Here is a 17,508-nt window from a genome sequence, read left to right as displayed (position 1 = left end):
CTCTGAACTGAATCCGTTCCGGATGTTATTATAATATCCTTTTCAGAGCTCTCTATAAATAGATGGGTTCTCATTTTTTCCTCCCAAGCACCATTTACTAAATGTTTTGGCCCAAAAGTTCAGTCCTTCCACACAAATACACATCAATTCGGGAGACATTAGTGGTGGCCACTCATTAGGACGGGACACAGCAGGCATTGATTTCACTCTCCTGACAGGGAAGGGGCGTGGGACTTAATAAAGAGGAGGGTCTTGTCTTCTTTTGTGAGCGGTGTCAAGGACAAGGCGAGCAAATACGAGTCTCTAAGGTCAGCCCGCTGCTGTTTTTATTCCTTGAGAGAGGCAAAGCCCCGAAAGATTGCAGACTTTGTAAATATAAAATTATCTACCCCAGTGTTTAAAAAAATAAGAGAGGGAGTTGGCGAGTTGCCAGATCCCTTACATTACAGTAATAGATTTGCTGACCCCTGACTTCCGCTGTAGAGAAATGTATTGAATATTTTATAATATCAGACGAGGCACATCTAAAAACCTAGTGTGCTGAGCGCCATTATTCAACTCGAGATTTAGCGAAGCCAGTGTTTTCCTATCACCAGTTTCTTGTATGATGATAATTTACTGGCTCAGACATTAATAAATCGAGGGTATCATGCCATTGATTTGTTAATTTTAACTTGGGTTGATGTTTAAGTCTTCCTTATTTTTTTTTTCTTTTAAAGGAAGAAGAACAAGGAGCATGGGGGGGGGGTCTGTCTTTTCACAGTGACTGAATTTAATAAGGATCTCTGTGATAGCAAAAGGGCTCCCCTACTGTTTCTGCTTTGAGGTGGAAAAATGTTATTCTTGTATTATTCCCGGGGAAAAATAAAATCTCACGCTGCTCCAAATCTTATGCCTAGGAAAAGCTATTATTTTTTTTTTTTTCTTAATACACGGTGGCTTACCTATTTCACATCCGTTAATGGCATTGTAAATAAACATTTTGCTAATCTGAAATATGAAATCTGGACAAGAAGAAAGACCCATTTATCTCCACAGCTTTCAATCTCTAACCTACATGCAGACAGGGGCGGGAGATGGGGGGGGGAAGAGGGTGTTCTGTGCGGATTTACTAATGAATTTCTTCTCCTTCCCACATATTCTTTCTACCCGCCCAAGACTCAGCCTACATTCTTTGAGTTGCAGCACAATGAAAATATTTCTTCTGTGTAATGGATACATTTTTCCCAGGGAGTGGGGGCATACATGTTTGCTTTTCATCTGTATAGTTTCGAAGCTGATTAAATCTTCAGTCTCCTACAAATATTTGAGAAACAAGCCTCCGAGAGGCACAGGCATGTTGCAATTACACACTACATCCTTTTAGAGGAGACAAACCTACAGAGCTTCCTGTATTGGGCAATGTTGGTCTCATAGCAGCTAACCAGTTCTTAATGATAACATGTGTGTGTATTGAACATTCAAACGTTCGGAAACCTATCATGGCTTTTGTCCTCTGGTGCGGCAGAACAAAAGCTTCTAATAATCAGATGATAAGATCACATCCTGTGGGGTAATTGCGCTGCACCGTGACAGAAAAACTTACAAAAACACTCAAATCACAACAAACGGAAGTCACTGTTCCAAACAGGGCTTATTTGTGTACTGTGTGGGAACGTGCTCTGTCTTTCAGAGCTCATATTTCTACTGCTTTCTGTTTAACTGCTGCCTTTCTTGTTTTATTTTAGGAGCTTTTTTATTTTTTTTTCTCCTTCTGAGAGACTATAATTATCTTTCAATGATTTAAAAGTGGAAAAAAAAACATTCAGTTGACCTACACACACACACCTCTTGGAAGCCTTGAACAAGCAGAGCTTATGTTTGGATTCAGTTTTACCCTTAGTCATGCCTCTTCCCAGATACAAGAAACATTTAATTCCTGATTTCCTGCCTCTGGCTTCAGGCCTTTGACCAGCAGAATGAAAATACATTTCGTACTCCTGGAGGCTTGCCAGCTGCTAAGTTGAGTCAAAATGAGAAAAGATGATGAGCACACACACACACAAACACACACACACAGAGAGAGAAAGAGAGAGAATGAAAATATTGCCCAGTCTCATGAACTTGCAAAACTGTAAAATAAAATCAAGTTCTTTGGTGTACACTAGAGAGCTGGGTTTCACGAGACTGTCAGAACCCAGACTGGGGGTCTTGCAGGGTTCCCTAGGTGTCTCCCCGCCCTGCTCTCTGCTTTCCTTTGCTCTCATACTCACACTCAGTCCTGTCATTCTCAAGAAAGAGGGTCCCTCATGATGTCACATCTCCATTAGACAAGGGAGCTGGGGGAAGGGAGGTGCCACAAATGGCAACCATTGGAATACCAGGGCTTCTGAGCTCCTTGGTTCCCATGGCAACAAAACAAAAGCACAACAAACCTATCTGTCCCGACAATAAAATGTGTTTTCATTAAAATCAATTTAAAATATTTTTCCAGTGTAAAATATTCAATGCGTTTTGCTCCTGGTTGAAAAATTCCTTACCTTCCAATATTGAAAAAAGGGGATCAAGGCCCTGGCAGAACAACTCAGAAAAGAGAGGAATTAGGGGGCTAGGGTGAGGAGTGGGGCCGGAGACTTTAGAGAGGAGACAGAATAAATTCAAGTATGAACAAGACTGCATTTTCCCTCTCTTCTGTGTAGTTATGCTTTTCATTATACAAACACACTGTAATATTATGGTGGGAAGCAGGTATTTGGCAACCATATATTATTTTAGTAAGTCTGCGTTAAGAGAGCAGTTTCCAGTTTTAGCAGCTGTACCGTGTTTAAACTCAGGTTGTAATGGGATCCGAAGATAACTATCCCCCATGGGTTGTGGTGATCTTCGAGGCTGGCCCACTGCCAGACAGAGGCCTCAAAAGTATTATCCATGCCTCCTTGCACATACCTTGCCTGAGCATGCTCGGTAAACAGATTTGAGTCCTAAAAATACCTTAAATCAGCATTTGACTTTTCCACAATTTACTTGTTTTGGTTGTTAAAGAGTGGGGTCTCAGTGTCTCAGATATCCCCCGTGTCTTTACTGAAAAACCCAGAACAGTGGTGGCTATTTAAGTAGCTAATAGACAAATTGCATAATCAGACACCAATTTTAAGATACTCAACAAATATTCCAAACCAGGATTCTTTTTTTTTTTTTTTTTTGCCTGAATGTCTTAGTTTAAAAATAAAGGGTTCCAAAAAATAAAAAATAAAGGGTTCCCAATATTTGAACAGATTGTTGTTGCTTCGAAGCCAAGTACATTTTCTTCATTGAGTCAACTTGTCGTATTTAAAACAAATTATGTTTGCTGTATTAAGGTTCATATTTTTAAGGCCGAGTCTTGTATTAATCCCACAGTGAGTCATTAATCATACCAAATGCATTAGAAAAACTTTAATCACTGAAGTCAAAACTCGGATTGTAATGCAATCCATGCCTTTTAATTACATCAGCTCCTTCCCCTGTTCAGATCAAGAGCTGTGTCGCAAAGGGAACAGATTAAAAACAGAGCTGTTTGATGCTTCTCTTTTTAGAGCAATTTTATGCACTTTGTTTTAAAAAGTTATGTAATTAAAATGTTCAGAGTTTTTCAGCCCTCTGATTCTTGTTGCTTTGGCGGTTAGTTGGCGTCCTCCTTGCTGGGGCCCTTTCTAACTTGGCACCCCTGAAAAAACAGACCTTCTGCCAATAGGATTACCAGCCTTCAGGGCTAGGGGATCCAACATCTGTCTTGGCCAAAGCAAGCATCCCTTCTCTTGACCTTTGATCTCAAGTACTGGTCTTCAATGTGTGGAGGTGGGGAGGTGTCAAAGCCAGTATTATATATTGTATTTTTCAGGGATGTATATTCATTGAACCTAGGGGTTGGATTCCTTGAAAGCAATTTCTTTCCAATGTGTCATGTCAAGTCTATATTTTGAGGTGAATAATAATGAAAACCCTGGCCAGAAATGCAGGCACATTCAAGCCCCAGGTCTAACAGATGCTTTGACCCTTAGGCTCATTATTTAGTCCTGGGCAGATGATGATGATGATGATGATGGTGATGGTGATAATGATGACAATGACAATAAGATGTGGTATAGATTATATGAAACAATTTATATCATGTACCTCGCCTATCGTAGAATGGAGGTTGGATGAGCTTAGAGGCTCTGAGTGTTTTGCTCATGGCTGTATTTCAGTATCTGGAGCAGTGCCTGGCACAGGATGGGCACTTGAACATTTGACAGACCAGTAAATGAACAGCAGCTGTCGTACTCCTGATGTCACAGTGTCACGATGGTTGTGACAGTGTCAACCTTGACTACGTCCATTGGTGTAAGAGAAAAGCATTTAGGTGACCAGATAACCAACTTTTACTAACAAATAGATTACGTCGAGGGAGTCTCTGGGGTACATAACGTGTCACGGTGGTGGAGCCACTCAGCAAGTTGTTTATGCACGGCTTTGCTTGGCCTGGTTCCAGCTACCCATGGTCAGCCATAGTTGGAAAACCATATTTATCTTCACTTGTTGGAGACAGTTGCATTTATGCAAATTTACTAGAGTACGTGGTTATAATTGTTCTATGTTTACTAGTGGCAGCTACTAATCCCTTATTCTACTTAATCTATAAATTAAACTTTATCAGGTATTTAAGTATAGGGAAGGTACAGAGAGTGAGCTTGGTACTAATGACAGTTTCGGCATCCACGAAGAGTCTTAGAACAAATATTTATAGATTGAGGGTGGACCTACTGTGGCGAGAGAAAACAGGCTCCATGGTGATGATGTCATTGGAATTAGCCAACTGATGCATCATCTCTTCTGCTTTCCTTTTAGGTTAATCCTGCCATATGAAAGGTTTATCAAAGGAGAAGAAGATAAGCCTTTGCCACCAATCAAACCTCGGAAACAGGAAAACAATTCACAGGAGAATGAGAATAAAACGAAAGTATCCGGAACCAAACGCATCAAACAGGAAGTGCCCAAGAACAAGAAAGAAAAAGAGAATACCCCAAAGGCCCAAGATACATCTGAGGTGAGTCACTGTGTCCTGGGAAACGTACTCTGCCTCCAGGGCTTCCAGACCCCAGAATCGGCAGCTGGGTCCCTGAATACCTCATGGCTGTCGGAAGAAGTCACGGACTCTAAGCCGTGACACACACACGTACACACACACAAATTCTTAAAAATCACTTATGGACTGGAGAGATGGCTCAGCACCGAGGAGCATTTGTTCCTCTTCCAGAGAGCCTAAATTCAGGTCTCAGCACCCACGTTGATGGGCGGATCGTAACTGCCTGTAACTCCAGTTCCATAGACTACAATGCCCTCTTCTGGCTTCAGGGGCACCCGCACACACACGGCATGCACACACGTGCTCTCTCTCTCACACACACATTAAGTCGGTCAGTAAGTAAGTAAAATGAATCTTTAAATAAGTTTTACTTCCCCTGGGAGCTTAAACGCAAGGATGTAGTGCGTGGTTTAGACTGATATAGGCTGTGACTAGAATCTAGAAAGATGAGAATACCCTGAAAGAAATTGTCAGCAAAAGCTTAGAGTTGGAAACCAAAGAAACCAAACCGAAACCTCCTGAAACTCTGGACTCCCCTGAGGAAATGTAGGTTTATTTAAGGACTCAGTGTGACTTGGGGGAAGGGGAAGGGAGGAGGGAGCAGGTACCGAGGAAGAAGAGCTAATAAAGTCTCTGAGTGTTTCCTCAGGTTGTTCTCCAGACTTTCCGGGATGTTCACGTCTCCTTCAATACTCTTAGTTGAGACCAATTTAGCAGGATCTTTGGTATATATTGGTTATGGGGAAATTTCGAAGCAATTCCGCGGAAACCATTATTATCTCTCATATTACTAGGTAGTTTCTGGGGGTTGGAGATTTAGCTCAGTGGTAAACTGCAAGGCCCTGGGTTCGGTCCTCAGCTCTGGGGGGGAAAAAGATAAAATAACAAAAAGACCAAAAAACTAAAACAAAAACAAAACAAGGTAACTAGGTAGTTTCTGGACCTTTTAAATGAAGCCTCAACCCCAGATTTTCATCAGAAAGTGTGACTGGTAGTATCCAGCCAACCAAGGAGGCCGATATGGGCTCTGTTTCAACATGAATAATAAAAAATCCTGCTGCCCATTTAAAAACAAAACAAAACAAAAAAACAGCAGTTACATTCGAAGACAGCATGTTCTAGGATTCAACCTCAAGGGAATTTGGGTACTGATATCCAACGGTCTCTAAAAAACCAGGCTTACAATGAACATGTAAGAGAAAGCTTCATTAAATAACAGTTCTAAACAGTTTCTCTCTCCCTGACACGCACGCACACGCGCACACACACCCCAACTCCCAGATGAGCCCTTCCTAAAATGATGACACTGACATCTTGCCTTACTGGAGAGTGAACCTCAAACCTCGGGTTTTACGTATACCAGTGAAGTGCTCTATCACCTAACTACAGGCTTGCACAGCTGTTCACTTCTTGTTCAGAGATGGGGGTCTCCATAAGTTGCTAAACCTGGCCTTGAACTCATTCTTTAGCCCGGGCAGGACTTGAACTCTCAATCCTCGTGTCCCAGCCTGAGTCAGGCCTAACTTTAAAAAGTTTCACAATTTTAAGCTCTAGTAACTCTTAAAAGGAAGAAAATACAAGATGTTGCAGACTTCTAAATATTTGCAAGTTTGTAACAGAAATGGCCTAAAGCAAGGAAATTCCAAGTTAAGGCTTGCATTCCATTCCTCCTTGATTCTGCTGGCTTGGTGATTTATCACAGGACTTTGGATTGGTCAGTTCTGTTAGACACCAGATGCACAACAGAGCCAAAGCACCAGCGGGTGCCTGGCGGATCATGGGGCCAGCAGCTGACCTTTCAATGGCTTCGTCTGGGTGGGCAAAGTTCGAAACTGTGAGTTCCTGAAGCGTGGGAAGGATCCTTAGTCCACCCGTGGAGCCCATTAGTTCAGGAGGTGACCACTCCAACAGGACAGCGAGCAGCCTTGCTGCAAGGGTTCCAGCAGACCTCTGAAAGCTGTGGGGTTCCCTGTTCTCCACAAGGAAACCATCCCAGTGCCAATGTTTCCCTCTTCTGAAGTGAGCTCTGGGCATCCTGAGCCCCCAAATCTGTCATATTAAGTCCTGATATCTCAACCTCATTGAGATGATCCATGCAGTAAGAACCAGGCCTAACGATTCCACAGACCCGTGGTCTGAATTCAGCATACCTGTGAACCAGGTTTAGGGGTTTCATAATGCTGTGTTGTAGCTTTTGATGTTTTCAATCTGACACACTAAGATCAGTGTGAAGAGGGGAGGAGTCCTGCTGAATCCACCATCTGCAAGGGTTACAAAGTACAGAGCGAGACACTGTCATTGAACAGATCCAGGAAGTTCAGAACGCACCATCTTCGGGGGAAAAAAAGAAACAAATGTTGACCTGTCTTTCAAATCCCTCCCCAACTGGGGTTTATAGACAGACATGCAAGATTACAATGTAGCTGAAGGCCAAGGTCACAGAAATGTGGAAGAACTGAGCACAATTTGCCTTTTGCAGTCTCTCATCTTTTAAGTTAATGTATAAGCTCAAGAGACAAATGATGATTATTAGCATAGAATGGGCAATGATATCTGTACTTACAAAGACAGTCATTATGCCAGAGGAAGGACCGGCTCATCTTCAAAGATAGATGCAGTTGGTGACTTCTTCAGAGGAGAAAATGTTCCAGTGATGTGACTGGGCCAAGGGAGTGAGGAGCAAATCAGTTCAGATGTTCGTGACTGTCCCACTGAGGCGTGCCTGATTGTCTGGGCAAAGGCCGGTCCATCTGCTGTATCACAGGGGGAAAAGTCAAAGCTGATGTGACTGCACAGTAAATGGATTCAGTTGTGCCCTAACTACCGCAAACAGGAAGCACCCATCCCGTTGGCAACAATTTGTTTCAACAAATAGTAAAGCTGTATTGGGACGGGGGCGGGGAGGGGGGACGGACACTGTCCACCTTAATTACATTCATTTCATTTTTGGCTTTGCTAACAATGGGTGTGGTGTGCCGTAGAAGACCTTAGAATGTTCTCTATCGCTGGGTTCACACATTCCCTCCCCATACAAGACCTACTCATCGTGGCGCTGTAAGAAATGACTAATGGGTAGGTGTAGCTGGTTTCCGGTAGATCCCACTGAACTCGTCAGGAAGGGACCGTTCTCAAGGAAAGGCCAGGAGTTAAGTTTGTTGTTTGTTATTGACATATGGGGTTGGTTCAATTTTTTTTTTTTTTTAATCTTTCTGAGAAGTGTCATAAAACGCAACGTGTAATTTAAGACCTATTTGGGTAATTGACTGATTTGACGGGAAGACAACCTTAGAATTAAGCTGTACATCGTAATGGAGTGATGCGGGTGTGTCACTACGTCACTCTGCTGTTTTGATCGGTGTCTCAGAAGGGGCTGAAGCGAACATGCTTATTTCCCCAAATGTTTCTGTAATTTAGATTGCTTTGTTTAGAGCCATGATTGGGGAGCAATAAAGCCTTTCAGGAAACTTGGGGAGTTGATTGACAAGCCTGGTTTCGAGGAAAACTGCTGTGAGGGATACTTTTATTTCCCAACGAAGTGTGTCGGCGACATACATGGTTCCCGTCTAACTGTCTCCTACAATGTTCCTCCAGGTTTCCTCAGAGCAAGGGAAGGAAGAAGAGACGTTGAGCCAGAAGAGTGTCCCGGAGCCTCTTCCTGCCCCAGAAGTAAAGAGGAAACCAGAAGGGCACAAGGATCTTGCACCCAGGGCCCCAGTGTCCAGAGCAGACCCAGAAAAGAGCAACGAAACGGACCAAGGTTCCAATAGCGAGAAGGAGGCCGAGGAGCCGGGAGACAAGGGCCTTGCCCCTCTGCTCCCAAGCCCTCCCCTGCCTCCTGAAACAGATTCAGCTCCAACCCCGGGGGCCGCCAAACAGCCCCTTGCCTCTCCCAGTGCCCAGATGGACTCAAAGCAAGAAGCCAAACCCTGCTGCTTCACAGAGAGCCCTGAAAGTGACCTCCCAGAAGCACCCTTCTCCAGCTTCCCCGCCGCCCAGCCACCACTGGCAAGCCAAAACGAGGCAGAGGAAGATAAACTTCCCGCCATGGCGAATTACATTGCCAACTGCACTGTGAAGGTGGACCAGCTGGGGAGTGACGATATCCACACGGCCCTCAAGCAGACCCCGAAGGTCCTTGTGGTCCAATCATTTGACATGTTCAAAGACAAAGACTTGACTGGGCCCATGAATGAGAATCACGGACTTAATTACACGCCCCTGCTTTACTCCCGGGGCAACCCCGGGATCATGTCCCCGCTGGCCAAGAAAAAGCTTCTGTCTCAGGTGAGCGGGGCCAGCCTCTCCAGCAGCTATCCCTATGGCTCCCCTCCCCCCTTGATCAGCAAGAAGAAACTGATCGCCAGGGACGATCTCTGCTCAGGTCTGACCCAGGCCCACCACAGCCAAAGCTCTGATCACATAGCCGTCAGCCGGCCCTCCGTCATCCAACACGTCCAGAGCTTCAAAAGCAAGGCCTCCGAGGACAGGAAGAGCATCAATGACATCTTTAAGCATGACAAACTGAGCCGCTCTGATGCTCATCGCTGCGGCTTCTCCAAGCACCAGCTCAGCTCGCTGGCAGACTCCTATATCCTCAAACAAGAGGCCCAGGAGAGCAAGGATAAACTATTGGAGAAAAGAGCAGCCTCCCACGCCCACGTGCCCAGCTTCCTAGCAGACTTCTACTCATCCCCGCACCTCCATAACCTCTACCGTCACACTGAACACCATCTTCACAACGAACAGTCGTCCAAGTATGCCTCGAGGGACGGCTACCCGGAATCCGAAAATAGCGCTTTTCTTTCTCACAAACACCCAGAGAAGATCCATGTCAATTATCTCGCATCTCTCCATCTGCAAGATAAGAAGTTGGCTTCGGCAGAAGCCTCTACAGATGATCAACCAACAGACCTGAGCCTTCCCAAGAACCCGCACAAACTAACCAGCAAAGTCCTGGGCCTGGCCCACTCAGCCTCAGGGTCCCAGGAGATCAAAGGCACTTCCCAGTTCCAGGTCATCAGCAGCCAGGGTCGAGACTGTCACCCCAAAGCCTGCCGAGTATCGCCCATGACCATGTCGGCCCCTAAAAAGTACCCCGAGTCGCTTGCAAGGTCAGGAAAGCCTCACCATGTGAGACTGGAGAACTTCAGAAAAATGGAAGGCACGGTCCATCCCATCCTGCACCGGAAGATGAGCCCTCAGAACATTGGGGCTGCGCGTCCCATAAAGCGCAGCCTGGAGGATTTAGATCTTGTGATCGCTGGGAAAAAGGCCAGGGCTGTGTCTCCCTTGGACCCAGAGAAGGAGGCTTCTGGGAAAGAAAAGACCTCGGAACAGGAGAGCGAGGGCAGCAAAGGAGCCTACAGTGGGCATTCTGGGACTGCGTCGGAAGGTCACAAGCTTCCGCTCTCCTCCCCCGTCTTCCCAGGTTTGTATTCTGGTAGCCTGTGTAACTCGGGTCTCAACTCCAGGCTCCCGGCCGGGTACTCCCATTCTCTGCAGTACTTGAAGAACCAGACGGTGCTTTCTCCTCTTATGCAGCCCCTGGCTTTCCACTCGCTCGTGATGCAAAGAGGAATTTTTACATCGCCGACCAATTCTCAGCAGCTCTACAGACACCTGGCCACAGCCACCCCCGTAGGAAGCTCCTATGGGGACCTGTTGCACAATAGCATCTACCCTTTAGCTGCTATCAACCCTCAGGCTGCCTTCCCGTCTTCTCAGCTGTCCTCCGTACACCCCAGCACAAAACTGTAAGCCTCGCCTGTGCCCAGCATCTTCAAATGATGTGGTCCAGGCCCCAACCCTGGAGGGCTGGCTTGCAGAGTTGGAAGTCAGTATTCCTTCTAATCTGGTTCGTCCCAGCCATAGAGGCCTAAAGGCCAGGTGAACATTGTCCAGGACAACTCTAGCCTGGCTGGCCAGTTGTGACCTCCCTACCAACACAGATGACTCAGGGCCTCCCGATCATTTCCTTTTCATGTTGGTCTTATGAAGGCATCTGTGTCTATCCTAGGAGAACTCAGAGGACCCCATCTGAGTTCGGATGGTAAGGAAGCATTGAGCATACAGGGGTCGGGAGGCAGGCTTTTCAAAAGAAAGGGCAAGAAAGACTGGCAAGGAATCGCCAGGGGACGCCCCTCTCTTTCATAAAGCTCAGCAAGTTCAATCAATGCAATGTATAGTAAAACCTGAAGAGACCTTTCATTCTGACACTATTAAACAATCCGGAGAAGTAAACACTGTTAAACTGTATATATTCTCTTCTTAAAGCTACCCGTATCACTGTTTGCTCACCTAATTTATACACGGATAGTTCTGTTTTCTCGGGGTTCCTTCTTGTTCCTGCCCTGGGGTATTTTTGGTTTGTTTATCTGTTTGTTTGTTTGTTTGTTTTTTAATTAAACAGTATCCCTTCTATTGTTTGCAGGTCTTCTGTTTTAGTTTTTTATTTTGTTTTGTCCTGTTTTTGCTCTGTTCTGTTTCGTTTGCAAGGCTATCTGACTCTCCTAGTTTTTAATGTGTGTTTTCATCTACCCCCCTTCCCCCCACATCTTCTTTTGAGCAGCTTTGGGTGGTCAAGTTATTGTTTACAAATTGAAGCAACTGATTCCAGTGGAACAGACTAAAAAGGACCCGTGGAGAACACTTGCTAGTGTAAAGCCTGTGCCTTTGCGGGTCTGTGCCTTGAGGATTCTGTCCCTCAAGTGGCATGGTTGAGAGACCTTAGACACTGCTTCCCCGGCCAAATGCTTTGCTTTGAAGTGTTGGATTATGTGAAAATATTAAACATTGTACTCACCTTATCTAGGCTGTGAACCCGTCCTACATACCAGAGAAGTCATAAAACAAAAACCTTGTTGGCCAAAAGCCACTGAGTAACAGTCTAGAGGACACACTTGTGGGCTGTGGAGATATTTAAGAATTTCAAAACTTAGGACAAGAGCCAGGGGTGACTCACGCTGGTGCTGGAGCTGCACCTTCTCAGTAGTCTGGAGAAAGGGGACTTGGGAACGATGGCATGCGACTGTCCAGCAGAGGGAGTGAAGTGTGGGGGCTAACCACTAGCCATCTCAGCCAGGCCTTGGCCCAGGGAGTGATGAGGCTTCCTAGCAAGATTCGCCCAGGTTCCATCTTTGAGGAGGAACTGGATTACCTGTTTCAAAGGAGAGCCATCCTCCTTGGGTGTCTGGGGCAGGAGTTTGATGTAAGGTGGTGGTTTGAATCAAGTTTTTCACCACGAAGCCATACTGTCCACTTGTGGGCGCTTTTTGACTGTCATCCTTGACAGCTGATTTTATTTGCTCCCAAGAGCTGCTAAGTATAGCAAGTGGATCCTTAGAGTGGAATTCTCATTCCCATCTCCACCCAACCCTGCCAACAGCTGCTTTGAAGCCCCTAGCCCTCTGCCCTCCTCTGTCCTAACACTACCAGTAGGCTCTAGGACCATAGTAACCAAGTCTTTTTTTTTAAACCTCTGTTATATTTAAGTCTATGAAACTTGATGACAGTTTTCAACATCTCTGAATAGGTAACTAAACTGCAAAAATAATCAAAACCACTGACCGTGAACCTACGGCTCTTACGTAAAGCCATGCATGCCAGTCATCTGTCTTGAAAATGTCCTCATGATATGAAGCCAAATAGTCCATGCTATCCAAAGGTGGAAACAAAAGAATGTAGCGACCCAGTGTTAAAGAGTTCCATTCGCTTCAATTAATTATTTACCTTCCTGTGGAATAATATATATATATATAATATTATATATTTAATAGGACCATAGATAGAGTAGTATAACTTAGGTCATAAATGTGTACGAGCAGATTATTCTGCTGTTGCACAAGAAAGGGTGTGTGTGGGGGTCTTCTACTGGCCAGGACACAGTACAAGAAAGTTGCACTAGACTGCGTGGTCACAGAAGCAGCAGAGGAGAAAAGGAACCAGGGGTTCTGTAGGAGGCATGGGCTGGATCCTTCCATGGTCCCTTCCCCCACCACGAGCTCACCCATCTGAGAGCTGGGGAGATTGTTTTCCTCAGTGCGGTGATTTGAGATATGTTCATCGTGTAGGAATTCGATCACACCATTCTCAAACAATGTCAACATAGTCCAGCTATTGTTTTATCATCTCTTCAGATCTCTTCGTTTCTGTTGAAGGAAGCTCAGACCCTCCGTAAAACATCAGGACAGTTGCAAAGATGTGGGGGCGGGGCTACGTTCCCAACAGAAGTGTGTTATTTGTTTTAAAACTCCAAATGGAGATCTTGGAAATCTTTCAAAAAGACGATTGAATTTTTCATTGGCTGAGAAGGACATTTTAAAGAGTCTTAAATTGGGCTTTGTTTGCATTGTTTGAGTTCAAGGGGCCTTATTACTGAATGGCATTGCACAAGCCTTTTCTTTGTGCAATCAAACCATTGTTATTGCTAGTTCTATAAAGGAAACTGTGGAATCCAATTGGCACCGGAGTCATAAATCCATTTACCAAGTGTGGCTTCCGAGAAATGTTGCAATTCAAAATGCACCAAGCCCCTGAGTTCTTGGGGATTTGGAGATTCTAAATAATATTAAAAAAATATGTACTCTCCATGCAACCTCTGGTCTCACTTTTGGAAATTCAACTTAAAAATGAAATATAAAGTAAAAATAAAAATACAACGACAGCCCAACCAAGCTTTAGTTTTCAAAGTATTTTTCCTAGTAATCAGTTCAATTGCTTGTATTATTTGCCACAGGACTGACTGGTTTGTTTCCTAGCTAGAAGCGCTCAGTTTCACTCATTCATCGGGGCATAGGTAGAAGGGTTTGTGTCAGTGTGGAATTCCCAGCTTCGAGACCTGGTGCATGAATCCTCCAAGTACTGTATTTCACTGTGTTGGTGTATCTGATGGAAATTTCAAGGTGGTCCCACAAATATATTTTATGTAGTGTGCCTTCAAAGAGAACCATTTATTTCTCTTCACGTGTTGTCCCGCTAAGTCACATTTGGTGGTGGTCAGCCAAGTCCCATGTGGTCGAGTCTTACTCATTGTCCCGAGCTGAGAGAGTAGCGGGAACGATTTCACCCCGGTGAACCCCACACCACTGGAGTAGCGGCTCTGAGCACCTCCACTCCACTGTCGGCTATTGATGTATTTGATATTTTGCTTGTCTCCCCGTGGCGGAAAAAAAAACTCTGAAAAAAAAAATAGCAGCATAATCTCTTGGCTGTTTATACTTTTTTAAACTTCCCTGTGTTGTAAATATTGTACACTTTGAGTGACTTCAGCTATGTAACCTCTATGCCCTGTACGGTGATAATCTGTATATAGCAGCCTGGCCCAGTGATGTTATATAATTTCCCAATGGAGAGGTTATTGAGTAGCCTTGGCGTTAGTTTAAACACTACCAGAAGAATGCTGAGCCAACTATAAACACTCAATTTTGTATGTTTTCCAAATTGTACTTATTACTGCTTTTTGATACTGTATTCCGTGCCAATAGTTTCCCAATCACATAGCAGGCAAGAGATATTTTGTACTTTTTGATCCACTGTAATATTTAATAAAAAAGGTTACTATCTGTTTCCTTCGGGGCTGTCTGTCACTTATTCCTGGGGAGCTTTGTAGCCTCGGCAGAAGACCTCCATTCTCTGCTCTCTAAATCAGAGATGGTAATGATGATAATGGGTGCGACTTTGGGGGAACCTACTAGAAGCTTCATGTTCATAGGGTTAGGGCTGATTTCCTAATGAGAAAATTACAGTTTAGAAAGGTCTTCGCTTGGCCAAGAGTATCTGATTTACAAGTGGCAGAGTCGAGATTTGAACTCAGGGCCCTAAAAGTCTGCATTTCCTTTATTGGCAGGTCACATAAAGCCACTGTTTGTTGATTTAGCTTACAAATATGTCTTGCATCTATCGCTGGGCCTGTTGTTGGGAACTGGGAACACAATAGAAATTGAAACAGAGATACTGCCTGTGGCACCAAAAAGTCTCACTGGAAAGTCAGTCAGTTACCCTTATAAGGGTAAGGGCCCGAGCTGACCTCTTTCTGGGGAAGAAGAGTATAATGACTAACGAGATGCGTGAAGAGGAAGCCACCACTGAACAGGATAAGCACGCGTTAACTAAGCGAGAGGGAACTGGGAAACAGTAATTCAACCAGCAGGGACCATGTGTCCAAAGGCCCCAAGGCAGGAACGAGTTGAATTTCTTACACTAAATGAATGGGATTGGAGGGTAATACCTTACAAGGCATGATTACGACGCTGAGGGAATGTGGTTAGGTGAGGTTAAAGTATGGTAGGGACCCATCTTAAGTAGACCGGATGGAGTCTCTGGTCACTATCTGACCAAAAAGAGAGGTTTAAGCGGGGAGATAAGAGGTTTGGGTTTGCCCCCACTGATGTCATTGTCCAGAGAGCTCCTTTGTGAAGGCACTATGAGCACCACCTAACAGAAGTGGAGGCCGTTTCTCCTGAGGTGGTAGACCACATGGCTGAATCCCAGAGAGACTTTGAAGAAAGAGTACAAGGGTTGGGAAACACATTCCAAGGTCTGTATCTTCTGTATCCATTGGGTGGAGATGGTAGATAAGATGCTGCATCTTTACCTTGAAACCTGGAAGCTGGCCCCTGGCCCTCCCCAGCTTACCATCAGTTGAAATGAGGCAATTACGAAGCAACGTTATGCATTCCTTTCCTGAGAAGATGAGGCAGGAAGGACAGGAATGGGGGTCAGAGAGGACTTTGGTGACAGGTTAGGTTTAAGACCATATCATCAGGATGAGCTTTGAGTAGACAGGAGAGAACAATTTGGAAGCAAGCATGCCACCACAGCTCTGGGATGGTGGGGGGAATGCATACACTTAGATTAAAAAAAAAATACCTGGACCATTTTTCTCAGTAGAATGGACTCTACAATGGACTATGGGGTCAGCAAGAGTTGTGACAACATGACTGTGGCCTCTACACTCTCCTTGCTGGCTAGCATCCCTTTTCTAATGGAAAACAAAACAAAACCCTAGTCCCATGGTTCTCTGACCATCAGTCTGATCCATGGGTATTTTATCATGTAATGTGACTTGGTTATTATACATCAAAAGAACATCTATCCCTCACACTTTTGGCCTTTGTAGATCAGAGTCCCCGATTCATGCACAACAGGAAAGATCATGATAAGTTATCTATTTTTACCAGGCTTGCTTGGCAAATATTGTCAGAGTGGGACAATACTTTTGGTAAAGATTCACTCAGGGCACAAAAGCAATGAAAATGCCTAATGATGCATTCCAGGAGAGTGGCCAAAGAGAACAAATGTTTTACAGCTGATAGCAACCAGGAACTAAGTGATTATTTACAGTAAGTATAAGTGGCAGAGAAAGAGTTGGAAATGACCAGTGGTCAGGAATAGGGTAAAAGAAAAGAGGACCTTAAAATTAATTTATGGAAAAAAAAGTAAATTGCATTAATTTGCGGTTCGTGGATTCAGAATTCCTGAATTTGAGGAGCTCTGGGCAAGTTACCAGCAGTAACATTGTGAAGCATTTGTTGAAACAGTGGACTATTTTTAATCATGTTTTCCAGAACCACAGGCACTCAGCCAGCTGCCTTGTGTATAGGTCAGACCCACAGGCATTCAGCCAACCACCTCATCTCTACGTCACCTCAGGTCTGTTCTCAGAATCACCACTACAATCATTGGTGTTGACTTGCTAGGGGATGCAACTGTCCGGTACAGCTTCCTGGGGCAGCAGAATGTTCTGGAACTCTTTTCCACTGTCATATCTCATGGCCAGTATGGTGACTGAGCCCCTAAGATGTGCCCCAAGGAACTGACTCCTGAATTCTATCTAGTTTTACTCATTAGGTTTGGGTAGCCATATGTGACTAGATATCAAACGAGACAACATATTTCTAGAAGATCCAGTTGGCCAATTTGTGTGTTTCTCTAGACTCAACTGCAGATATTCCATATCTACACTGTAAAGCAAGTGACATTGTACCTCTCTTTTGGCAAAAAGACTTTAATTAATTTCATTCTGGATTTACACATTGCAAGAATTCATTCTTGCTGAATAGGTAAACCAGTCATGGAGAAAGCACTAAGAGATGCCTACAGTTATGGCCTCTTGTACTCCAGCCTGACCTTTTTGGTTAAATCTGACAATGGGAAGAATGAACTCACTTTTCAGAAAGTCTGTGACATGCTAGAAACAGCCATATTCAACCTTACTTCAGTCCATGGCAATTTGTCATTGGCTTACAGAGGTAAATAGGTTGCCAGGTAGCAACCTGGGATGGGGTGGGACTTCATATACAGTTAAGTTTGCGACAGCCATGTTTTGGTGTTTTCGTCAAGCCTGGGTCTGTTACTTCCCTAATGTAGTGACAATCAAAGTAATTAATGATCTGACAGAGCACAACACTCATGCTGCTTTAAAAGGG

General features: G+C 44.5%; 1 protein-coding gene across 2 annotated transcripts in view; it reads left to right on the top strand.

Moving 5' to 3' along the window:
* Arid5b (AT-rich interaction domain 5B) overlaps window positions 1-14,649 on the top strand; it is a 175,541-nt gene extending 160,892 nt beyond the window's left edge. For both annotated transcript variants that reach the window (XM_055598918.1, XM_055598919.1), the window contains 2 exons: window positions 4,846-5,044; window positions 8,675-14,649. In XM_055598918.1, the coding sequence (XP_055454893.1) occupies window positions 4,846-5,044; window positions 8,675-10,840 (2,365 nt within the window). In that variant the 3' untranslated portion in view covers window positions 10,841-14,649. The remainder of the gene's footprint in view (window positions 1-4,845; window positions 5,045-8,674) is intronic.
* The last annotated feature ends 2,859 nt before the right edge of the window (window positions 14,650-17,508 follow it).

Source organism: Psammomys obesus, unplaced genomic scaffold, assembly GCF_907164565.1.
Source record: "Psammomys obesus unplaced genomic scaffold, mPsaObe1.curated_primary_1811, whole genome shotgun sequence".
Classification (NCBI taxonomy): Eukaryota; Metazoa; Chordata; class Mammalia; order Rodentia; family Muridae; genus Psammomys; species Psammomys obesus.
This window is presented reverse-complemented; position numbering and strand designations above follow the sequence as displayed.